At 34.8% G+C, this 26,627-nt stretch overlaps 2 protein-coding genes and 2 long non-coding RNA genes across 4 annotated transcripts in view; 3 read left to right on the top strand and 1 right to left on the bottom strand.

Annotated features, from left to right (window-relative positions):
• The window catches only part of LOC126723557 (uncharacterized), a 144,940-nt gene that overhangs the window by 84,329 nt on the left and 33,984 nt on the right, over positions 1-26,627 (bottom strand). The window contains exon 2 of the long non-coding RNA XR_007654378.1: positions 8,393-8,591. This is a non-coding gene — a long non-coding RNA (uncharacterized LOC126723557). The remainder of the gene's footprint in view (positions 1-8,392; positions 8,592-26,627) is intronic.
• The window catches only part of LOC126723544 (F-box/kelch-repeat protein At3g06240-like), a 58,311-nt gene that overhangs the window by 24,458 nt on the left and 7,226 nt on the right, over positions 1-26,627 (top strand). The gene's annotated exons all lie outside the window — the stretch shown is intronic.
• The window catches only part of LOC126723543 (F-box/kelch-repeat protein At3g23880-like), an 80,371-nt gene continuing 58,927 nt past the window's right edge, over positions 5,184-26,627 (top strand). The window contains exon 1 of the mRNA XM_050427075.1: positions 5,184-5,351. Within this exon, the coding sequence (XP_050283032.1) occupies positions 5,319-5,351 (33 nt within the window). The 5' untranslated portion in view covers positions 5,184-5,318. The remainder of the gene's footprint in view (positions 5,352-26,627) is intronic.
• Positions 5,999-12,741, top strand: LOC126723558 (uncharacterized). The gene is made up of 2 exons (XR_007654379.1): positions 5,999-6,330; positions 12,402-12,741. It is a non-coding gene; the product is annotated as an uncharacterized LOC126723558 (long non-coding RNA).

Raw genomic sequence — 26,627 nt, 5'->3', positions numbered from 1 at the left:
TGGTAGTCAAAGACCTATATTATTTATAGAGAATGGAAAGATGCGGTAATATGGCCATAAAACTAGATATAAATAAAACTTATGATAAGGTAGTTATAAGTGCTCCATGAAAAGTTGATGAAAAGAATGTGTTTTCGTGAATATTGTATACCAATTGTTATGGAATGTGTCTCCATTGTTACTTAAAGAGAGAACCAAGGGGTTGAGATAAGACGACCTATGCCCCTTAACCGTTTTCGTCTCTATGTAAAAGGATTACATGCATTTTCATTAGATGAGAAAGGAAAAAAAAAAAGTTTGGATAAAGTATATTAGTTGAGAGATAGGAGGTAATAAAAACCTTCCTAGGAGTTTGAGCTCTTATTGTCCTCATTGAATTTGAAGAATAAAAAAAAAAAAATTTTGCTGAAATTTTATTAAAAAAAGAAAAGAAAAGAAAAAACAAACAAACAAATGGTATGAAGTGGGTTCAAAGTGGAAAGAGAAGCTACTATGTCAAGCTTAGATATACTAATCATGCTTGGTTAATATGTCAATAAGAGAGTTGTTTATTGACATATTAACTAGAGAAAGAAAAGAAAAAAGATTTGAACCTAGTATATGGCTCCTAATTTCATTTAACTATTGACATATTAACTAGAGAAATAAAAAGAAAAAAAAAATTGAACCTAGTATTGCGGTGCCTAAAATTATTTATAAAGTGGAAAGAGAAGCTGCTATGTCAAGTTAAGAAAGATATACTAATCAAGCTCGGTTAATATGGCAATAATAAAGTTTTCTGTTGACATATTAATTAGAGGAAGAAATAGAAAAAAGATTTGAACATAGTGATGTGGTGCCTAATTCATTTATAAAGTTAATTAACTTCTATATCAACTAGCATGAAAATGCATTCTAATTTAGTAGTAAAAGACCTAAATTAGTAGATGGGTGGATGGATTCATACGGCCCTAAAACTATCAATGAATAAGGTTTATGACAAGGTAGGATGTGTGTTTCTTGAAAATGGATAAGTAAATGAGTTTTTATGACTAATGGATATCATTGATCAAGGACAGACCCAAGGGGACCTAGGCCGCCCCGGCCCAAAGAAAAAAGAGGAAATTTTTTTTGGGGCCCCCTGGCCTATAGAAAAAAAAGATAATTTTTTTTTATTCGTTATATATATATATATATATATTTTTTTAGAGCTGCACTTCCCGCTTCCAAAAATTCAGACCTCCTCATTTTTAATTAGCTTAGCCCAACTAGCAACTATCAAACTCAAAAACTTAACAAAAACAAAAATTTTAAATAAAAAATAAAACATCCTAGTTAGCCCAATATTAAAGTACTAGCATTAGGTGTTCTAAATGATAAATATTTTGTATTTAGAACACTAAATACCAAAAACACTACTATACGAGACATTTCAAATGCTATATTAAAGTAACAAAAGTAAGTTTTGGTTTGTGAAAATAATTTTTTTTTGCAACAGCTGATGCTCTTATAAAACAATATTATTTTGTATTTTTTTTTATCTTAGTTGATATTTTGTAAGTATTATATGGATATCTATTTGGATTTTTTTTTTCTTATGCTTCAGCCCCCCTAGCTTGAAATCCTAGGTCTGCTCTTGTCATTGATAATATTTTATCTAAGAAATCATAAAGAATATTTTGATAATAATCTTTCTAAATATTCTCAATTATCTATCTAAAAAATTTATAGCCATAGCAAGGTTCGTTACCTCCTTCCACAATCCACAAGCAAACTCATATTGGTTTTACAACTATACCACTCCACTAACTCATTTGCTCTTGTAGCCAATGCACTTTTTATATATAATAGAAGGGACAAAATTGGCTTCTGCCTTTTTCAGGCAAAATAAATAGTATTATACCTCATTTCCCAAACTAATTAGGGAAATGCCCCTCTTTTGAAACTCGACTTTCTCATAATCGAGTTAAGTCCTATAGTGACGTTTTTAAGGACCTATAGTGGCGTTTTGTGTCTTTACTTACATCTACTTTCACAATATTATACTGTGTTTCCGTCTCTTCCTTTCAGATGTGCGTCCCCTTCCCCCTTTATGGGCTCTGATACCATAAAGGGGGAAGGGGACATACAGCTAAAGGGAAGAGACAGAAGCATAGTATAATATTGTGAAAGTAGATGTAAGTAAATAACTTAACAACAAAAAAGATTCAATAGTAGGGCGGTAGAACTAGCCAAGCAGCATATATATCAAAATAATTCAAATTAAATGAAAACAATTTAGAACCGTCTGGGATGGTGATAATCTGTCCAAGGTGGCGATAGCAAATAAGTAGAATAATGAACAGAAAACTGAAAATACTTGTTATTGAAATTAAAACAAACACTTACAGTAGTAGTGAATACAAGATCTCAATAGTAAAGGTTAACAATTACAAAGTTTGAACTAATCCTAGTTACAAGTTTGTAGTAGTAGGAAATAGGGAGATAGTAGTAGTAGGAACAAGGAACTTTCTCTCAAAGAAGGCCTCTAAGGGAGGAAGGCTCTAAGGAAAGAAAATTCTGAAGTAAAACCTGAAGTTAAAACTTAAGGGACAACCCCCCTTAAATAGGCAAAATCGGAGTGAACAGTATCATGAACAATAACAGGTGAACAGTGTCGGGTGAACAGTGACAAATGAATAGTAAAAGAGAATTTTTATTCTTTTTGACTCAAGATTATAGGGAATCCTCCGTAGGAATCAACAAGAGACCTACAAATTTAGGGACAAGGCCACATTATTGGTGTCCTTAGGTGTCAAAAGTAACCAATAAAAGAAACCAATAAGCACTATCCTTCAGAAGCACTGGCATTGTTGTCTTCAAATGAGCACTATTATTGGGAATCTTCAGAAGCAACATATTGGTAGGAAAAGGCTTTTAGCAGTGGCAAATATTGAAATGTTTTGGCGATTATGCAGGCTAGACAAATAGGAGAATCAAAATCTTCTGCAAAATCCGGGGTATCTTGAAATAGTTCCGGATTTTCAACAACATATTCTTCAAAGACATTGAAGTATTTTGGTTTTTGTGCAAGCTAGACAAATAAAGAAATCATCCATCAGTCAACTGCAAGATCTTGACTAAACAGTTTCTGATTGAGGGAGTAGCATAGGAGAGTAACTTTATTAGTGAGAACAGTAGTATTATAGCAGTAACAATGTCACTTATTAATCAGTAGAAGGAGCATCAGATGGATAGCCATCAAAAGGATCAAAAGGACCTTGTGGAGAATCACATTCATGCTCATGGTAAATAGCATATTGATTACAAAATCCACAATATCGAATTGGCTCAAACACTGGTCTTTTTCTTGGGATGAGAAGACTCCTTGGATTACAATGATCAGTTATCTGCAAATGAGCAATGGCATCAGCATGTGGCCTGGGACCAAAAACATAAATTCTATCAGTGCTTCCTATGAAATGATAATCTTTCCATAGGTTCTGAGCAACTTCAATAATTTGATTATTAAAATAATTTCTCCAACATTCGGCAAGAGCATAAGGATCATCAAAGGACAAGTGAGAATTTCCTTCAAGCCATTGCCCTTGATAAGTGTGACCATTAATGAGAACAAGATGTTTTGAGGGCTGGACATTCATCCAATTATCTCTTTCTCATTTTGACAAAGTACTCCAGCATTTGATGGAAACAAAAGGACTATTAAATCTTTTAATAGCATCTTGAATAATTTGTGGAAGCTGACTGGCTTGATAATGGTTTGTTAATTTTATGAACCTAATAAAGCCATATTCAAACATTTGGGAAAGCCAATTAGGATCTCTATCATCCTCATCATCACCAACATATGAATCATCATCATAATTAATTAGAAGATCAGGAAATGAGTGTTTCTTTTCATACACTCTGAAAGTACTCCCAAAGTGTTCTTCCCATTCCAGTTGGATAAACACGTTAAAAAACTTGCATAAAACTCTAGTTCATGGAACTCGAGTTATAAAATACCACTATAAGTCCTTAAAACGTCACTATAGGTCCTTAAAAACGTTACTATAGTGTTCTAGAATTTTTTTTTTTAACTCGATTTTGAGAAAGTCGAATTTCAAAAGAAGAGCATTTTCTGATTAATTTGGAAAAGGGAGTAGAAAGCTATTTATTTTGTCCAAAAAGGACAGAAGCCAATTTTGTCCATAATAGAAGTCTTAAATTCTCTTCCAATCAACTATCCTTATAGCAATTATTGTTGCAATCACAACCCCTAGCAAATCTCACAAACTTGGAAGCACATGTACTTCATTTAAAGTGTTATACTCATGTCGTATCTATGTCATATTGGTGTTATATCAACTATTTTATGTTATAATTTTAAAAAATGGCTAACGTCATCGTATTGTACTTACACTTGTACCTATACCATTGTCCGTATCCATGCATCCTAGCTCACAAATCCGCATAGTTGTACCTCGTAAGCAACACATTGTGAAGTATCACACGAGCACCAACAGAAGGCTAGAGAGAGGAAAAATAAAAAAATAAAACAAAGTAAATAACTAAATATTAGTGAGATATTGGAGGAGGGTTTCAATGGCGGGAGTCTTCCCCCCTTATTTTATTTTATTTTTGATAAAAGTTAAAAATCTTCCCGCTAATTTGTTTCAATATTCTTTTTAGTAAACGTAATGGTCATTTTGCAACAAAACAAAAAAAAAAAAAACAAAACAGTGCCAAAAAAGAAAAGAGAGACGACGACACCGTTTTCAAAACACTCGTTCATCTCCAAATTGGAAATATCAGAAAAAGCTTGAAATTGGAATAGGAATGTCAGACTATCTCCCAGAGGAAGTGGTGCTGGAAATTCTGCACAGACTTCCCGTCAAATCCCTAATTCGATTCAGGTGCGTTTCAAAATCATGGAACTCTCTAATTACAAGCTCTGCCTTCATCAATTCCCATCTCACTCGATCACTTTCACTTCCTTCCAACTCCAACAAATTAATTGTTAGGCATTGCGTTGATAATCCTTATGTAGATCACTACAAATTAATTGACGATAAAAAAATGACTCATTTGATCAAATTCAAAACATTGAGCTCCCACGCAGGAGTCGCCGTATCAAATCTTTTGTGCTAATTGGTTCCGTGAATGGCTTGTTCAGTCTATATGAACAGCATCGCTATATTCTTTGGAATCCCTCTATTAGAAAATGTATTACCCTTCCAAGGTCTTGCATTACTTCCAAGACACATGGCTCCATTGGGTTTTGTCGCCAAGCATTCGGGTTTGATCCGCGAACTAATGATTATAAGCTAGTGAGGATTGCATTTCCAAGTCGAATTAATATGTCTGAAGAGGCCAAACCACCTCTAATTGAGGTTTACTCTCTTAATGAGGGGTGTTGGAGAGTTACTAGTACCTCTTTTCCTCCAGGTATTACTTTTACTGATTGGCGTCGACCAGCAACTTCTTTAAATGGGGCAGTCCATTTTGCTGTGGAATATGAGTACAAGCTCGGTGGCCCTTGTGGCCCATTGGTTTTGTTATTTGATTTGCTTGATGAGGTTTTTCATGTGATATCATTGCCAAATGTTACATTCAAATGGACTAACAATGCTCATACCTCAGTAATTGGGGGATCGCTTTCTCTATTTTTTTATTATTATGGTAGGCATGCAGACAACAAGTGTTGTGCCATTTGGGTGATGAAAGAGTATGGAGTTGTTGATTCTTGGACTAAACAGTTCACTGTTAATCTCAACGGAGGAGTAGAAATTATAAGGGTATTAGGTCTCCAAAAGAATGGTAATATATTAGTGGAGGCAATATTATCAGGACCATGTCGTTGTGAGCTCTCTTCATATGACCCTAAGAGTGAACAAGTTAAGAATTTGGGGATTTGTGGGAGTTCATACAATTTTCATGTTGATAATTATATGGAGAACCTTAGCTTACTCGACAAATCAAATGAGACAGTTTCCGAAAGGAGAGTGAGCAGGAAGAGTAAATGCAGGTATAAGCTTGATTTAACTCAAAATTTCAGCATTTACTTGTCTCAGTTTTATCTAATTCTTGGTATATACTATTGTGTGGTTGTAAGTAAACATGAAGTTCCAAACCTCAATATACTGTTTTCGGATGTTAATTTGTTATCAAAAGAGTGGTCAGAATTTTTAAGTACAATTCTTTTGTTTTGCATGCTGGAATTGGTAAACATAAATGAAAGATTGACAAAGGCCGAACCTCCCTGTTCAACATTCCAGGAGGCCAGAGCACTCTGAGGCATCACCCAAACTAACCCAAACATACCAACACCATTGACCATATATCATGCACAAAACAACAATGGAGGAACAGGTGATCAGCAGACTCACCACTCTGTTTACACATGGAACACCAATCTACCACACACAATCCTTGCACACGGTGATTATCCATGGTTAAAATTTTCCCCAGTGGTTGTCCATGTAGAGCAAGCTATCTTCCTTGGGACCTTTGCCTTCCATATAGGCTTCCAAGAAAAAGAATAATAACCAGTAGGAGATAGAGCTTTATAATAAGATTTAACCTCAAAACCTCCACTTGTGGTCGGGGGGGCCATCTTAAAAAGATTCTCTGCAGCTCCTATTTTTGCAGAATATCAATAGTTGAAGAAAGACTGCATAGATTCCAACTCCCAGTCTTCACAGGGCCTTGTAAATATGTCATTTCAAAAAACAGACCCATTCTGTGACTGCATTACATCTGCCACTGCAGCATTTTTATCCCTGGCCAACTGGAATAGGTTTGGAAAGCATCATGTCCTCACACCGACAATCGAACCAAAAAAGAATATTAGCACCACTCATCATGACAAACTGTAAAATCTGGACCAGCCTATTCCACCCGTTTTGAATGTATTTCTATAAGCTAACCCCATTGGACACTGACACCAGTGACTCATCTGTCATCCAATTACCCCACATGCTACCATATTTTGAAGCAATTACTATACGCCAGTAGGCATTCTTCTCAGTCAAATGTCGCCAAAGCCACTTCCCAAGCAAAGCTTTATTGAAACGAACCAAGCTTCAAAAACCCAAACCTCCTTCCTGAATGAACATTGAATGTAGGTGCAGTGATAAATGGGCAAGTGGTCCCATACTTTAATGTAGGGGTGTGGGTAAAGAAGATAGTCTTGAAGACTAAGTGGTTAGATGACAAATCTAGAGAAACTAAGCATTCTAAATATAAATTGTGAGATACAGGGAATAAGAACAATAGATTTTAGGTAGGGATGGTTGTAGAGAAAAGCTGTAAAGTGGAAGCTGTCAAATTAAGGAAATAGGAGATGGACTTTTTTTAATATAATTTGTCTAGGGGAAGTGACAACCAATTCAGTCAGTATTAATGTTCCTCGAATAGATTTAGAAGAATCCATTAAGAAATAATATTGGGAGGGTACGAATGAGTTTATTCAAAGTATATCAAAAAGGATAAAGGTTTTGATTGGGGGAGGCTTGAATGGTCATGTTGGTATAGATACTGGGGAATTGAGGGAGTACATGGAAGGCAGGGATATAAAATAAGAAATGAGCTGCTTTAAGCAGTCTTCATTTTCTACTATGCTAGATTTTTTTGGACTCGTACTTTTCAGTGACTTTAACAACCCATGTACTGTATAGTATTGTATCATGAACAAACAAAAGAGGACAGTTTCCATAACCCTCTTACTTTCTTCCGCAACTTGAAATGCAGGCTACAACATTATGTAATGTCCCATTATGTACTTTCATAACCAAAATTAAAATAAGCATGGGGATAGGGTCTCCTTGACTTAGTTCTCGTGAACTATTGGAAGAGCCAATTCTGCTTCTATTAACCATGATTGAGAACCACTTGTCCAAATAGAAAAACCAAACCCACTTCCTCCATTTTCGCCAAAATTGAGTCTGTCTACGTATATGAAATGGCCTAGTTAACATGATCATATATCATTTCAGTGTTCAACTTTCAAATTACCCCAAAAACACTGCTATCGAGTTTTCTATCAAGACTTTCATTGGCAATAAACACCAAATAAGGGTTTACCAACCTTCATTGTAAGCATTTGGGTCTAACACAAGACACCTATCACACATTTAACAGATCAGCCTACACTTTCCATAAGCATATAGACATTTCCAGCCAAGCTAACATGGAGAAAACCCTTGATACTGATGCCACCACTTAGTTTTTTGGAATCAAAGTGACATAAAAAGAATTCAAAGATTTCTCAAACTTGAAGTTATTATAGGGCTCCATTTCTACAAAACCCATTCTATCACTTCAATAGTAACCTTCATTTATTTTGCGTTGTTCTCTAACACTTTGTATCTGTCCACCATCTTTCGTAGCAAGACAATTTATCTTACTCCTCTCTTTAATAGTTGCATTGCACATTTTACTAATTGCTTTGCTTCAATTTTAGGTCCCCATAAAGAAAGGTACGGAAGCCGCCAATCCACCACCCTCAATTATCTGCACTTTTCTTTCTTTAAATTTTGATTTCACATGGTTTTCTTCCAAATTTTGATTTTGATTCATGCGTTGTTTTTATTTTCTATTTTTTATGATTTGGTTCGATTCTCGCTAGCCACCTAGGGCTTTTTTGGTACCTTTTGTCCCCAGGTTTTTTTTTTCTCCTTTTATTAAATGCTTCGACTTGGTTATATAGGGTTTTTGAGATTTGTTAAGTTGATCATAGAGAGATGTATTTCTTTTTGGGTTTGGGTTTCTAGTTTATTTATTTATTTATTTATTTTTCTGGGGTAATGCATCTATATGATGGTTCTTCATGCCCAAAAGAATCAAAAGCAATCTCTCTCTGAATTTACATTAACTGAAATGAGGTTGTTCACACTTAAATTTGAATCTTCTTCTTGCCCATAAGATTGAGAGGATTCTTCCTCTGAATTCATTCTGAGGTAAAGTCTCATCCACCTCATCCCTTCATACGTCTGTAATTTAGCAGCCTAATCCGCAAGAAATTTGACAACTTAGTTGCATCCATATTCATAACTTCCTTTTTCTCTGCTTTAAATTGTTGATTGTGTGGATTTGGAAATGGTGAAGGAAAGGTAATTTATTACAAAATTTTAGGCAATTTCACAGCATCTGTCTCATCAAAAGCATTTTAGTGCTGAGGTCAATAAGGTATTGTAACCAGTTGGGATTAAGGTAGTTAGAGGTATGTGGGATTAAGTTCAAATTGGCTATTGTACTCCTCTTTAGGATTTTTTTTTGGACCTCAAATTTGGTTATGGATTTGAAGCCAGAATTGTTGATCATTTATAAAGTTTAATACTGTTTAGGTATATGCTCTTGGGTTTCATTTTGATGCATGCATGGAGCCTTAAGTTTTGCAAATCAACTATGCATTTGTAATTTTTAAGTACTCTTTTGTTGCATTTTTGAATTCTAAGTTTCCCCTCTAGTCTCTTTTATAATATTTGTCTGGTATTTTTCTTTTTGTTGGTTATTGATGAGGAAGATGCAAGAAGATTATTATTTACTATTATAAATGTTTAAAAGTCAATTATATTTTTATATTTTAGGTCCTATTAGTTTATTGGGGCTATTCGTATTTTAATTTGGAAGTGAGGTTATTTTTGTAATAAGGCAATTAGGGTTTCCTAGCCAATTAGAATTAAGGTTTAGCAATCCTTTATAAGCAACTTATTATACTCCTTGAGGAAGTAGTTGATATTTTGATGAATGAAAAAAATGGATGTTTGGTCTCTTTTGGTCTGGTGTTGACTTTAGGTCTACCCTAGGTATTGACTCCTAGTGGTTTCCCCGCTTGGTGCTGACTCCAAGTAAGGCCTAGGTGCCGACTCCTAGGTCATATCTTTTATTTTTCTGTTGTTTCAATTTTGTGCTGGTTGTCCTGCATCAATTTTGGTATCAGAGCAAACACCGATCTGTTTGAACTTTGAAGCGCAGTCAACCCAGAATCAGAAAAATTACCAAAAAAAAATCAAGTGCAATCATTATTTCCTAACCATCGGAATACTAGCCACTATAGTAAACCAGATTTCCCAACCAAGCAGAAAATAACTACAGTCGCCAGCCTACAAATCCCTTTTGCACCAGCAACCCACTACAAGCACCTTCCATCCTTGCCTTGCGCCGCCATGACCTTCTCTTGCTCACTCCTGTTGATCTCAAAGGTAACCCAGTACAACCCCCTTTGTGTTATTCACTTTCTTTTGCCAAAAAAAAAAATCTAACCAACCCATTTTAGAAACAGACCCTTGCTCAACCCATTTGTTAACAAGCCCAAAGCTCACATTTTACAACACCAGTTTTCTTTTAAAAAAAAAAAAATACAAAACCCAGCCCACGAAATCCAAACCTGTCAACCAGCCCAGTCCCAACAACTATTTGAGAGAATAGTCTTAGAAGCCTATTCCAACTATTTGTCCAGAGAACATCACAGTAACCCAGCTTCTTGTTCCAATTTCCAACTATTTGTTGAAGCACTATTTTAGAGAATTATGGCAATATCCAAAGCACCTTATTTTGATGGTTGTAAAACTAATCCACGGGATTTTGTCAACTGGATGAATGGTATGGAGCAATTCTTTGAGCAAGAAAACTTTGCAGATAACAAAAAGGTTAGGTATGCAAAGTTGAAGTTAAGTGGTGCAGCACAAATGTTTGGGAAGAATCTTGAATATTTCCGCTATCTAAATTATGAGCCTGCCATTAATGTGTGGGAAGACATGAAAGAAAAGCTTTGTGATGAGTATTTGTCACCATATTTTTGAGCTAAGTATCTATCACAATCTCAGTGTGGTATTTTTCAAGGTAAAGCAAATAGGATGACTTCTCATCCCATTTCATGTCCTCGGCGCACTTTTGAACAATTTATCAAGGAATTATTTACCAAGGAATTATTTGTAAAGCTCATGAAAGATGTTTAAGATGGGATTGCTTAGATGAAGCAAAAGAAGACTCAAACTGATTCAATTGGGAAACCAAGAATACTTGATCACAATGAACTTATTGCTGCCCCAATAGAAGACAACATTGATGATGATATCTTGGTCGTGGAGAATCCTCCATCAACACCAAAGCCTAATGTTGACACAAACGTACATGCCTCGACAAGTGTTGCTTTAACATGCATGCAAGGAAATGAATCTATTGAAGAGCAGCAAGGTGAAGAGCTGGTGTCTAAAGAGAGTATTATGTTAGAGGGTGCACATGATGTGATATTGGAAGCTAATGAATCTGCTTTTGATCAGCCTTCCATGGTGCATGAAGACAAACGGTTTGCTAAATTGGAGAAAGTGGATAACATAGTACTTCCAATGGTTCAAGATAAGATTATGTTGATTCCACACATTGATTTTGTTATTCCAGAAGAGTTTGACATGGTGGACTTCAAGGTTTTTCTTTTCTTTATGCTCCCTATGGTGATTCCAGACTTGAAGCAAGTGTTACTTGTCAGTATCCTAATCCTTCAACGCTTTAGAACTCGAGGTCGAGTTTTCTCCAACCACAGGAGAATGATGCGGGAGACGCAAGAAGATTATTATTTAGTATTATTTATGTTTGCAAGTTAATTGTATTTTTATGTTTTAGGTCCTATTAGTTTATTGGGCTATTAGTATTTTAATTTGGAAGCAAGGTTATTTTTGTAATAAGGCAATTAGGGTTTTCTAGCCGATTAGAATTAGAGTTTAACAATCCTTTATAAACAACTTATTGTACTCCTTGAGGAGGTAGTTGATATTTTGATGAGTGAAAAAAAATGGCCGTTTGGTCTCTTTTGGTCTGGTGTTGACTCTAGGTCTACCCTAGGTGTTGACTCCTAATGGTTTTCCCACTTGGTGCTAAATCCAAGCAAGGCCTACGTGCTGACTCTTAGGTCATATCATTTATTTTTCCGTTATTTCAATTTTGTTCTAGTTGTCCTGTGTCAATTTTGCAACAAAATATTCGGCTAGTAGTTTAGACACAGTAAACTCTCTTGGACTCTCAATTTCTTTTTTATCTTGCCTCTTATTAACTCTGGTGTTCAATGTTTGTTTGTTATGCTTTATTTTTTATATATATATTTTATCTGTTTCGTTATATAGTAAAGCAATAATTATTTTTGACAAGTCAACATTGACTTTTACAAGCATCCTTATAGAATCATTAGGAAGGGGCTAGCAGTAAGATGTGGGAATTGTTATGCATGGGGTCATAATGCAAGGACCTGCAAAGAACCAGAAAACCCAAGAAAAATTTATAAAAAGAAGGCAAAGAAGAAGCCAATTGAAACTGATGACCCATCAACAATTGCTCCTAACAAAAGGCAAAAACTAAATGTAAATAATGTATGCTAAATGTGATCATAATTTGTATCTTCATATTCATAACTAAATTTTTTGTTCTATTATTTCTGGTTTTGATAGTTTAGAAGCAAAGAGAATGGGACATCAGCCTATGTGAGGCCAAGTGGAAGGGGACTAGGTGAGAGTGGCAGGATGGGACAACATCAACTTCAAGAAAGGAAGAAGGAAAGCAAAAAGGTGTTCAGTTTAAGTCTGGATGGGATTTAGTAATTGTTATGTGTTTTGTGATGTATTCAGGGAACAATCCATAACACCAAATTCTCTGTATATGAAATTGACAACTGAACAATGTTAATAGGTCACAGCTTTTGTTTTTGATCAGTAGGTACATGTTCATGGTGAAACTAAATTCAGTTAGTTAAATTTATGTTTTAAAATTCATGTTCATGATTATGCCCAATTTATGTTCAGCTGGTTTATGTTCTTGGTTGTGAAATTCAGAATGCTTCCTTAATATTATGTTTTCATATGTTTCTGCCAGGTCCATCTGCTGCTGCACTGAAGTGCTGGTTTGATCAATTTAATAAATGATTTTATATATTTGTTCTCATAGGTTTCTATTTTGTTTCATTCTTCAACAATTATGTTTTTCCCCCACATTTTTAACGTTCTAATATGCATCCATTCAAAGATCTTGTACTCTTTTTTTCCAGCCATCAATATCATGAATTTTCTTATTTATTTCATTATAATTCAGTGTTTATTTGCATGTTAGACGATACTGCTCGTTGGATTATATTCTTTTAGAATGATGGTAGAAGCCCTAAAAATTCTACCAATCGCATTGTGAACTGTTATGGATTAAATTTTGCCACTGGAACTATGAAAGTGATTATCACTCTTAACTCACTGAAAGACTTCTGTGCAGTGCTCTTAAACATATATAGTAGTAGAAGAGGAAGAGAATGTGTGGTCAATAAAATTCGAAAATTAATCAAACAATATTTACTAAGCCAAGACAATCTACTATTAATTTTTCAGTTGAATCTACATTCATCAGCAAATAATACGTATAACTAAATTGTCATTTCTTATAGCCTATTGTACACATATTTCACAATCCATAAGTTTGCAATTTACATACACCAAAATATTAGTTAATTCTAAACTTTAGGCCAACAATCCATAACATTGCATAATTCATAAAACTAGTTTAGATCACTTTAAATTAGAAGTCACATTACACACTTCAAACATTATATTACTGCTCAGAATACATTAGTTCATCACTGGTACTCCATCAATAACCGAATCACAAGTACTAGGCCAACAAGAACCCAAGATTAACACAAACCATCATCCTTCTTGTTTATTTAATTTTGTGATGTATTTTCACTCTTCAGATTTCTGACTCTCTAGTAGGCCTTTTATGTTGTGAACCAAGAAGTTTACTGAATGTAAAAGTTAGTTAATTTGAGATAACCAATCTCTTGATCTAGAGAAAGGAGATTGACATTTTTTATTAATTTTCGGCTTAATTCTCATTAATGCATTTAATTTAAAGTACATAAATAACTAATTATGAGATAACCTCATCAACAAATCTTAGAACATAGGAAGTAATCCTATCTTAAAACATAGGGATCAATTTGAATACAAGAAAATAACAATAATAATCTACTACTACCTTATTCAGATAAAGATCTATCACTAGGCCTAAATTTAAATACTTCTAATTCAAATAACAATTTACCAGCACATAGAGCATTCCCATCAGCTCTTTTATAAAAAATGTCATTTTGACACACCAAAAGCTTACTTTATTATTTTACTACTCCATTTTACAATTCACCATTTATCACATCTTCTATTCTTCTATTCTTCAATTCTATACATTAAAATAATATATACAAATACTAAAATAACATTAAAAAAACCAACAATATATAAAAATACAAAAAAAAAAAAAAAAAACCAACCACCCCCACCACAACCCATAGCCCACCCCTGCTGCCAGCAACCATCAACGCCCCACCCACATCCCACACACCCACCCACTGCTGTCGCTAACCCACCCACCGCCGACCCACCTACCCATCAACACCGCACTACCGTCTCACACCAGAACCGCCACAACAGAACACCAAAACCACCACCACAGAAAAATAAAAACAACAACAAAAAAAACAAAGATCGACATCAGGTGGCACGACATCAAAGATCGGCACCATCTGAACACACCCATTGTCGAACCCACCCATCAAATCACTGCCAAAAAAAAAAAAAAAAAACACCCATAGCAATAGAGATTAGCATTAGGTGGTGCAGAGAGGCTGAACGAAAGAGAGAAAAGCAACAACAATGAGAAGAAAAAAGAGTGAAAGAAGAGATGGGTTGATACAAATGTTTGAGAAAGAATGAGAGAGGAGAGAAAAAAAAAAAGGAATAAAGTGATGAGAGAGGAGAGAGAAAAGAGAATTAAAAAATAATAAAACTTTTACGATTGCTATCCATACCGTTCTATATTTGAGATGGTACTGTTCACTCATGCCAAATATTTTGGCATTTAGAACACCTCTTGAGAGTGGTTTTTTGGTGTTTGGTGTGTCAAATGCCAAATATTTGGCATTTGACACACCTAATGGTAATGCTCTTATCTAGGGTCATAACAATTTATAATAGAGATTATAAAAAGAAAAAAAAGAAAAAAAGAAATTTATAACAGATATGCTACATGGAGTTCATCATCACACGAAGCAAAAAAACAAAGAGCAAGCAGAATTGTCCTGCATAACAAAATTAATAAGAACATCATAAGCTACTTTGTAAAGTTCATGCTAAGTTGCCAACTTAAGATTATTTGAAGATTATATTAGCCAAAAACAATTTGAACAATAAACAAAGAATCTTAAATAGTCTTAGAGGTTCATTCTTTTTTCTTTTTTTTTTTCTTTTTTTAATTCACACCACAATCTAAGAACTTTAGGAACATGCCACAACAATTATTTGGACAAGAGAGGTGTTACGTCCACAACGTTTTTACAATAAATCATAGGTGGTTAGAGAGGGACTGGCTTGAACAGAGGTTTGATCGGGAGGAGGTTCTTTGAGTTGTCAAAGAGATGGAAGGAGATAAAGCTCCAGGTCCTAATGGTTTCTCTTTGGCTTTCTATCATCATTGTTAGGAAGTTGTGGAAAGAAATGTCTTAGCCGTGTTTGAAGAGTTTTATCAACACAGTAAATTTGAAAAATCTCTTAATGCAACTTTCATAGCCTTAATCCCTAAGAAGAATGGTGCTTCGAATATTCGAGATTTTAGACCTATTAGTTTGGTGGGGAGTGTTTACAAGATTTTGGCTAAGGTATTGGCAAACCGCCTGAAAGAGGTATTGGATCAGCTGATATCAGAGTCTCAGAATAGTTTTGTGGGTGGTAGACAGATACTTGATTTAGTTCTCATTGCTAATGAGTGTGTTGATAGTAGGGTGAAGAGTAAGATTCCGAGGGTTATTTGTAAATTAGATATTGAGAAATCTTATGATCATGTGAACTGGGAGGCTCTTCTTGATTTGTTGAAGAGAATGGGTTTTGGGGTGAGGTGGTGTAGGTAGATCCGCACTTCTATTTCTACAGCCCAATTCTCTGTCTTGTTTAATGGGTCTCTAGCTGATTTCTTTGGGAGCTCGAGGGGTTTGAGATAAGGGAACCTGCTATCCCCCATGTTATTTCTGGTTATGTTGGAGGTCTTCAGTAAGATGATGAAAGGAGTTGAAGGGGCGGGTTTGCTTCAAGACTTTAAAGCTGATGGTGGTCGGGGTGGAGGGGTATGTGTCTCGCATATTTTGTTCGTGGATGACACGATTCTGTTTTGCAATGCTTGTGAGGAGCAAATTCTACATGTTAGGATGCTTATTCTTTGTTTCCAGGTAGTTATAGGTTTGAAGGTTAATGTGCTGAAGAGTGAGATGGTTCCCATTAGGGAGGTTCCTAATGTCTATGTCTTGGCAGAGATTTTGGGATGCCGAATTGGGTCTTTGCCTATGACCTATCTGGGTATGCCTTTGGGGGCATCCCACAAGTCCCCTACTATTTGGAATCCTCTCTTGGAGAAAATTGAGCGTAAGTTGACCGATTGGAAGAAGATGTATTCGTCAAAAGGTGGAAGACCAACGTTACTTAAAAGCACATTATCTAGTTTCCCCACCTATCATTTGTCACTTTTCACCATCCCCATGCATGTGGCCAATAAAATTGAAAGGTTGCAAAGGGATTTCCTGTGGGGGGACTCCAAGTTACACTTGGTGGGATGGGATAAGGTGTGTGCACCTTTGCAAAATGGTGGGTTAGGCGTAAGGAAATTAACTTCTTTCAATAAAGCCTTACTTGGGAAGTGGTTATAGAGGCTTAGGAATGAGGAGAGAAGGGTTTGGAGAAAGGTTGTAGCTCTCAAGTTTGGGGAAGAATGGGGAGGATGGACTTCCAAGCTAGGTAGAGGGGTACATGGGTATTGCTTGTGAAGAAGTATCCGCATGGGATGGGATGATTTTAGCAAGAATGTTCACTTTGAGTTAGGGTGGGGGATAGAGTGAAGCTTTGGACTGATCAATGGTGTGGGGATTCTCCACTTCAATTGACTTATCTGAGTGTGTATAGGATTGCCTCCAATAAAGGGGCATTGGTGGCCTGTTCTCGTGAATGGTTGGGGATTGAGGAGTGAAGAAGCTGGGATGTTCATTTTACTCGAAGACTAAATGATTGGGAAATGGGTGGGGTGGATGATTTTCTCCATACCTTGGGCTCAAATCTACCTCCCACTGAAACGGAGATCGTATACGATGGAAGTTGATAAAGAATGGGGACTTTGATATTGAATCGTTCTACAATAAGTTAAGAAGCCTCTTGCCCATTATTTTCCCTTGGAAAGGTGTTTGGAAGGTTAAGGCTCCTCAGCGTGTTTCCTTCTTTGTGTGGACTGCTATATGAGATAGGATCCTTATAGGTGATAATTTGAGGGGTAGATGGGATTTTGTCGACTGGTGTATCATGTGTCGTAGTAATAGGGAGACGGTGGATCATTTGTTATTACATTGTGGAAAGGCTTATCGGTTATGGAGTTTGGTGTTTAGATCTTTTGGCTTTTCTTGGGTCTTGCCAAGATCAGTTGCGGATACTCTATTCGATTGGTGGAATTGGCTTGGAAAGCATTTGTCTAGCATTTGGAATTTAGCCCTTTTATGCTTGTTGTGGTGTCTTCGGATGACTAGCTTTTAGCCTCTTTTAGTGGCACTTTGTTTGACTGGTCTAGGACTTGGAGACTCACCTCTAGTGATTCTCTCCCTATGTTCCTTAGCTCTCTCTTGTGTACTTGGTTTCTTTTCCTTTCTTTCCCTTTACACTCTATCTTCTCCCTTTGTATTTTTCTCGTTGCCTTATGTTTTTCTGCATAAGGAGGTGTTCTTGAATATAAATCTCTATTACCTATCAAAAAAAAAAAAAAAAAGTGGAGATTTAAAAATTAATATTTGGAAATCTTCTTCGTAATTTTGTTGGAAAAATGTTAAAAATATTATAAGTCTTAATTCATTAAATTTACAAATTAATGTAACAATAAATGTCATATAATAACTTCAAGTTCAATTATTCAATATTTCTTAAATAAATATTTAAATTGCATTGGTCAAAGTGACTTGAGAAATGTTATATCCATAATACTTTCATAAATTAAGTGGTAGGATACTAGTATTATTTATTAATTGCAATGAATGGGCAAAAAAGCCATTTAAGCTGTAAATTTAAACTAGAAATAATACGCAAAAAAAAAAAAAAAAAAAACTAGAAATAATATTGTAGGGTCACGTTCCGAAACGAACCGTAATAGTAGTTGGGTCCGAACGTGAATGGGCCCATACAATATCATTTGTAGAGAGTGGGTTCGAAAGGTTAAGTCGTGGTTACCCGGCGGTGGTTTTGTTAAGGTGCTCATGCATGGTTCAGGTGTATTCACCTCTGGAGCCCTTTTTTCCCAGTGGGAATGGAGAGCCCCCTCTTTAGGTTACATATTTTTTCTTTTATACTAGCATGCGTTCAATTTCCTTCGTCCACGTGTAGGGTCGACCTTTCCAAGACTGATACTTGTCCCATCCGTCCCAGACCCAAGTCGTTGGGAATAGTTGATAAAGCTAAAGGACACGGCTCTGTTAGGTGCAAAGCTCTGTCTGGGAAAGGTAGTAAGGGCAGCCTTTCCTAGATATTTCAGATTTTCTTTCAAGATTGTCCCTATGCCGCTTTTGCCCCTTTTCTTGGTGGAGCTTTGGGCCAGCCGAGGGCTGCACCGTCCTCGGCTGCTTCTCTGGGCCCATTTGTGCTTTGCGCTATTGAGCTTGGACTACCACCTTCTTCGGCTTGGGCCTTAAGGCTTCCCGTGGATCAGTGGGCCTGGCCCATATATTGTTGGTCCCCACAAATATGAATTTGAAATATCAAATATCAAATCCCCTAAAACGTAGAAAGTAAAACATAGCGCTATACTATTTCTTTTGAGCAGGAAAGTAAAGTTTTCTAGAAAAAATAGAGGGAAAGTAAAATTACAAGATACTAGTCGCTAACCCGTGCTTCGCACGGGATAGTTAAACAAAATTTATACACATTCACTTTTATTGGTACAATCATTTGAAAATAATTCTAACTAATACCCAAATGTAAGAGACACATTGACTTACTATTTAAAATAGCCTTCTGAAGAATTTACATATATTGTACAATTGAGCCTTAATTTCTCATCAACAATAAAAATATGGAAATTCAAAACATGGAAAGAAAATAAAAATTACAACAATTAATTCCATTATCTTTCATGCTATATTTTGTAATTGTACGAAATTAAGTCAACTCAATTTAAGTAGTTGTAATAAAATTGGCTTCTACTATTCTCTATTCTATAGAGATATGAACATATTGGATTTCTCAAATAATTACCGGTATTGCAATAAAATGATTTATTATTGAAAATAAGAAACAAAGAAAATCTGTCTATAACTTAAGAAACACAATATAATAAAATTAAAGAGATAAAATTTTCGGAGGACAAAATATTATAGAGAATTTTAGAAACAGATTATACACTTAAAAGGGTTAGTAATTTATAGCACTTACCCCCCACTATTAGTATACAGATACCAAGTGCGGTCGTCGTAACCCTTTGAAAAAACCTTCCCCAATTGGACCCTATCAAAAAAAAAAAAAAAAAAAAAAAAACACCCAATTAACAAAATTGATCCAAAAGGGTCTAAAAAGCACACAAAATCAATTCAAAAAACAAAAATATGAGACAAAGTAATTACTTTCCGCTGCCAATGAAATCGTCTTTTGTATTGCTGTTCCAAACTGCAACACTTATCTCTCTAAGGCTTTCAATTAACGAAAATACAAACTTTTCTTGGAATACCGAAGTATTATGACCATCTATACACACATACAAAAAAAACAAAATCAACATAACTCACTATAACTCTATAGAAGCCTCAAAAATATAAAGAGAAATTAAAGGGGTTGAATTTGATATTTACGTTTGGAGAGAGAGAGTTTGCAGAAACTGTGGCTTTATATTTCTTAACTTGAGAGAGGGGTAAGGTTGCTAGGGTTTTGAGGTGTTATAATGTTTTTATTTTTATTCTTTATTTTTTAAATATTGCGCTGACGTGGAAAATTATGGTGCCAGCAGAAGTTTCGGTTTTATATATATATATATATATAGGGGTAATTCTACAGTACCCCCTCTTTTTTTTTTGGGGTACGGTACCCACTAGTAGGCAACCTGCTATATTAGGTTACCAAAATATCACATTTGATAGTATCATCCTCACATTGTGTACTACTAACATCACAAGTGATTGTACTTTTGTCACATTCGGTGGTTCCCTTATTTTTTCTCACATTTGATGGTACCATCCTCACATTGTGCAGTACCAATATCACATGTGACTGTATTTTTGTCACATTTGGTGGCTCCTTTATTTTTTTTCTCACATTTGATGGTACTATCCTCACATCTCACATTGTGTAGTACTAACATCATATGTGATTGTACTTTTGTCACATTCGGTGGTTTCCTTATTTTTTCTCACATTTGATGGTACCATCCTACATTGTGTAGTATTAACATCATATGTGACTGTACTTTTGTCACATTCGATGGTTCCTTTATTTTTTTTCTCACATTTGATAGTACCATCTTCACATTGTATAATACTAACATCACATGTGATTGTACTTTTGTCACATTCGGTGATTCCCTTTTTTTTTTCTCACATTTGATGATACCATCCTCACATTGCGCGGTACCAACATCACATGTGACTGTACTTTTGTCACATTCGATGGTTCCTTTATTTTTTTTCTCACATTTGATGGCACCATCCTCACATTGTACAGTACTAATATCACATGTGACTGTACTTTTGTCACATTTGGTGGTTTCTTTATTTTTTGTCTTACATTTGATGGTACTATCCTCACATTGCACAGTACTAACATCATATGTGATTGTACTTTTGTCACATTCGGTGGTTCTCTTTTTTTTTTCCTTACATTTTATGGTACCAGTCTCACAAAGCACAGTACTAACATCACATATGACTGTACTTTTGTCATATTCGGTGGTTCCCTTATTTTTTTCCTCACATTTTATGGTACCATCCTCACATTGCGCAGTACCAACATCACATGTGACTGTACTTTTGTCACATTCGGTGGTTTCCTTTTTTTTTCTCACATTTGACGATTTCATTATTACATTGTGCAGTTCCAATATCACATTTGACAATTCTTTTGTCACATATAGTGGTTCCTTTATTTTTTTCTCAAATTTGATGATTCCATTGTCATATTAAGCAGTACCAACATCACATCTGCTCTATTTTTGTCACATGTGATAGTTCTTTTGTCACATTGGTTAGTTCCCTTACTTTTTTTCTCACATTTGACAGTTTCATCCTCATATTATGTAGTTTCAACATCACATGTGACAGTTCTTTTGTCGCATTCGGTGGTTCCCTTATTTTTTTCTCACATTTGACAGTTTCATCCCCACATTGTGTAGTTCCATCATTATATGTGACAGTTCTTTTCTCACATTTTGTGTTTCTCTTACTTTTTTCTCACATTTGACGCTTCTGTCCACACATTGTGCAGTTCTAATATCATATTTGACAGTTCTTTTGTCACATTTGGTAGTTCTTTTTTTTTTTCTTACATTTGACGGTTCCATCGTCACATTGTGCAGTTCCAACATTACATTTGGTAGTTCTTTTGTTACATTTAGTGGTTCCTTTATTTATTTTTCAAACTTGATGGTTCCATTATCACATTGTGCTGTTTCAATATCAAATTTGACAGTTGTTCTGTCACATATAATGGTTCCTTTATTTTTATTTTCTCAAATTTGATGGTTTCATTGTCATATTAAGTAGTACCAACATCGCATCTAACTCTATTTTTGTCACATTTAGTGGTACCCTATTTTTTATTCTCAAATTTGACAGTTCTAATATTACATTGGGCAGTACCAACATCGCTTCTGATTGTACTTTTGTCAAATTTGGTGATACCCTTTTTTTTTTCTTACAATTGATAGTTCAATCGTCACAGTAGGTAGTACCAATATCATATCTGATCATAATTTTACATTTGGGCCCACCACTGAAATCACTTTTTTACTTACTAATAACCGCTCATCACAATAGTAATTTTTTTTTTAAGTTATTAAAAAATTTAGATCTAAAAACCAGAAAAAAAAAAAAAAAAAAAGGCATCCCAAGAAATTAGCCCAACCACAATAATTACTTTTGTTCACAAAAAAAAGCAGCTAGATTTATCTTGGTTTCTTCCACACTTAATTGGTATACCAATTAACTTCCTATATATCTCCCTTGGTAGCTTCCATCACATTCAGTGGAAGCTACCACCATCACAACATTCGGTGATTCCTTTAATTTTTTTTCCTCACATTTGATGGTTTCATTGTCACATTGAGCAATACTAACATCTTATTTGACCGTACTTTTCTCATATTCGGTGGTACTTTAATTTTTACTCACATTTAACAGTTCCATCGTCACATTGGACAGTACCAACATCACATGTGACAGTACTTTTGTCACATTTGATAGTTTCCTTTTTTTATTTTTTTTTTCCTCACATTTGATGGTTTTATTATCATATTAAGTAGCACCAACATTACATATGATAGTATTTTTGCCACAAATGACCAAAATGACTAGAAACCTTAAAAATGACTAAAATACTCTGAAACTTATAAAATGGCCCAAATACCCTCAAAATCCTCTAAAATTACCGGAATACTCTTAGAACCTAAAAGATAATTAAAATACCCTTAGAACCTAAAAAATGACCGAATGACCCTAAAACCTAAAAAATTATCGAAGTGCCTCTCGAAACCTAAAAGTGACCGAAATACCCTTAAAACCTAAAAAATGACTATAATGCCATTAAAACATATAAAATGACTGAAATACCAATAGAACATAAAAAAATGACAAAAAAAAAAAACCCTTAGAATCTAAAAAATGACTATAATAGCCTTGAAACCTAAAAAATTACCGAAAACCCCTAAAACCTAAATAATGACCAGATTACCTTAGAACCTAAAAAATGACCGAAATATTTGAAATTCATTTGGATGGCAACATTTGGATTTGGATTATTTTGAACCAAGGATGTAAAATGCCCTGATTTGAAATCTATTAATTTTAAAATTCCGTATTTGGGTCTTCTTATATAACGAAAGATTTGAAATTCCATTGTTTGGATACCTAAATTTGAATTTGAATTTAAGATCATAAAATATATTTTCCAATTATTATTTTTCTTAAACCTTCTATATTTTAATTTTAGTAACATTTTTAATAGATACACGTGGTAATGAAAAAGCCATTGATAACCTAATTGACAAGATAATGGGTAAAAATCTGTCATCATAGCGAACTAATAATTTGCTATTAGTAACAACTTGAACTTGCAAAATATGAATTTATCATATTGCTAAAAATAATTTTTATTGTTCCATTATAATCATTATCAATGGAGAGGACAATCATAATCAATCTAGATATTATGGACAATCATGCACATTCATGCAAAAGATTATCTTACATGAGAAGTCATTTTTTTCTAGGGACAAGACTACACAACATTGTGAAGCCATGAATGCCTTTTTGAATAGATTTTTGGATAGGCATCCTAGGCTTTATGAGTTATTCCAACAAGTTAATAGAGCACTTACATGTATTTAACACAATGAGGTGAGGGTAGATTTTACTTCTAAATATATTAAAGGCGAAAATGCACTTTTGGTCCCTACATTTTGGGCCTTGTTACAATTTGGTCCCTAAATTGATTTAGGTCCTAGGTCAGTCCCTGATTTTCAAAAATCGTTTTTAAAATAGTCCCTACTGTTAACCCAGTGACAGAAAATGCTGATGTGGCAAACGACGTGTCCTACTTGCTGACATGGCGCTGACATGGATATTAAAATATTATTAAAAATACCAGGTCAGCATCCATGTCAGCGTTTTAATGACAAGTCAGCATTTTAATTAATAAAAAAATAAAAATAATTAAAAAAAAATTAAACTGAAAAAATTCAAAATCAAAAACAAAAAAAGAAAATACTTTTTCAGATTCTCTATTTCTCTGTATCTTTCTTCTTTTCGTTTCTTTTTTTTTTTTTTTTTTTTTTCAGATCCTTTCTTTCTTTGTCTCTTCCATTTTCTCGTTGGCCACGCGGACGATGTGAGAACGAACTCCGGCAAGACCATGATGGACTCGGTGGTCCCCAACAGAACCTCCAGCCGGATCGAGCAGCGGATCGCGACGATCACGCGCTTGTTGTTCGCGTTGGTTATGCCGGAATCTCTGAACCCGGCCGACCTCGCTGTGGAGACCAGCGACTGAGCCGAGGCGAGGTCTTTGCACTCCACGGTGACGATGAGCGGTTCGAAGCGGAGGACGAGTTCGGACTCGGGTTCGGAGCGAGTTGGTGAGTCGGGGAAGAGGAGGGAGATGACCGAGTCGAGATCGGCTGGGTCGTGGGAGACGAAGAGCCAGGAGCCACCTTTGGATTTTTTGTTAGGTTGGGTTTGGTGTATGGGTTGGGAGAGGATGGAGATACGGCCGGAGCAGGAGCTGGTGGTGAAGTAGCAAGGGTGGTTGTTGAGCCGGAGATACAGCCGCTTTTTTCTGGGTTTCTGTAGGGGTGGGTGGTCGGTAGTGGAGGCTGAGATTGGTGTGGCCGTGGAGATCGGTGTGGCCATGTTTGTGTTTCGGAGATGGAGTTGTCTCGGTGAGTTTGGTTTCGTGCTTGTGGTTTTTTTTTTTTTTTTTGATGATGTGGATTTGTATATTTATTTCATGGATTTATTGGGTTTGATTTACTAAAGGTTTATGGGTTTGATTTCTTGGATTTATTGGGTTTGATTTACTGGATGTTTATGGGTTTGATTTCTTAGATTTATTGGGTGGTTTATGAGTTTGATTTCTTGGATTTATTAGGTTTGATTTACCGGATGTTTATGGGTTTGATTTTTTGGATTTATTGGGTTTGATTTGGGGAAGAACATGAAGCATGAAGTTCATGTCCTGGGGAAGAAGAAGAACAATGTTCTTCCAAAAAATAATGAAAAACAAACCCATTTTTTAAACTCAAATTTTTAAACTGAAAAAACTTTTTTTTTCTTAATTTAACTAAATTAATGTTTATTTATTTATTTATTTTAAAAATTCTGACCTGGATTTTTGTTTTAATTTTTTATTAATTTAAATTTGACGTGGCATTTCAAAAATGCTAAATAAGTTTTTTTAATAATATTTTATTATCCACGTTAGCTCCATGTCAACAAGTAAGGCACGCCGTTTGCCACCTCAGCATTTTCTGTCACTAGGTTGATGGTAGAGACTATTTTAAAAACGATTTTTGAAAATCAGGGACTGACTTAGAACCTAAATCAATTTAGGGACCAAATTGTAACAAGGCCCAAAATGTAGGGACCAAAAGTGCATTTTCGCCTATATTAAATCTATTATGATTACTAGGTTAGTTAAAATCGAGAAGTATACCAATAATATAATGACAAGGGAAATATTCCATATGTATATGCCACAATTTGTTTACTAAGAAATCACTTTTCCATAAATTCACATTTGAAATAACAAAATTCACTAATTCTATTTGAATGTGCCATAGATGATCCAAAGAAATCAGACCACCTACTTCAACTTGGATCTAAATATGGTAGTTTTCATCTCATAATATTTATAACTTGAATTGATATATAACTCACTTTCATGAACTACAAGCCGGTCTCTTGTTGCAAAGTATCTAAAAGAAGCAAACAAACTACAAAGAAATCCATCTAAAAAGGGAAAAAAATCATTTAAAAAGATATCTACTACAATGTGTCTTGTTCACATCTATATTTGAATACCATCATGGCAACAATTGAAAAAAGAGACAATCATAAGCATATGCATTTCTGGCTCATTCATTCTTAAGTTCTAAACTGGGAAACTTCTAACTCGTAGGAATTTCTTATCATCCCTTCTGCAACTCCATTAGCAACAGAAATATCTGCATTTACATGATATAACTATTAGAGCTTGAAAAAAAAGGAGATGTTCATAAGAGCGAATCTCTTTGCATAGAGCCTTAGATATTTATTTATATAACTATTATTATTTAAGAACTTTGGCTCATCTAGTTCAACCTGACAATATCAGCAAATTCAAAATCATATATAATAAGTTTATTAAATAAATAAAAAATCTAGTAAACAACAACATGCTAAAAAAATGATATAATCATATAATGAACCTTTGAGAGGTTTCTTATTATCTGAAAGTTGAGTAATAATGTAAATGATTGTGGGTGCATATCAATGTTTCAGCTTTGTTTTAGAGCTTGGTCTTGTTACATGGACTTCAATTGTATGTGTATATGCATTCCAGATGTTATCTTTTTACATGGATGTCATTCTAATTATCAACTATAATTAGATAATTGATAATTTTTCAATAACAAGGATAAAACAGCTTTGGGTTTAGGTTGGATGCTTATATCCCAAAAAAACCATTGAATGCAAGAGAGAGCTAGAAGGATAAATGCTTACATGACAGATTTTCATGAGGTTGACTCCTACTTATGATGAGCTAGAATTAAACAATAACATCAATGAATGGTCCGAAAAATTAATATAGAGAATCAGATTTAAGAACCTATAACTGTTAAAAAAAAATGGCAAGTGCACAAATCCTAACAGAATAGCTTAATTGGAG

The sequence above is a fragment of the Quercus robur genome, chromosome 4, assembly GCF_932294415.1.
Source record: "Quercus robur chromosome 4, dhQueRobu3.1, whole genome shotgun sequence".
Classification (NCBI taxonomy): Eukaryota; Viridiplantae; Streptophyta; class Magnoliopsida; order Fagales; family Fagaceae; genus Quercus; species Quercus robur.
This window is presented reverse-complemented; position numbering and strand designations above follow the sequence as displayed.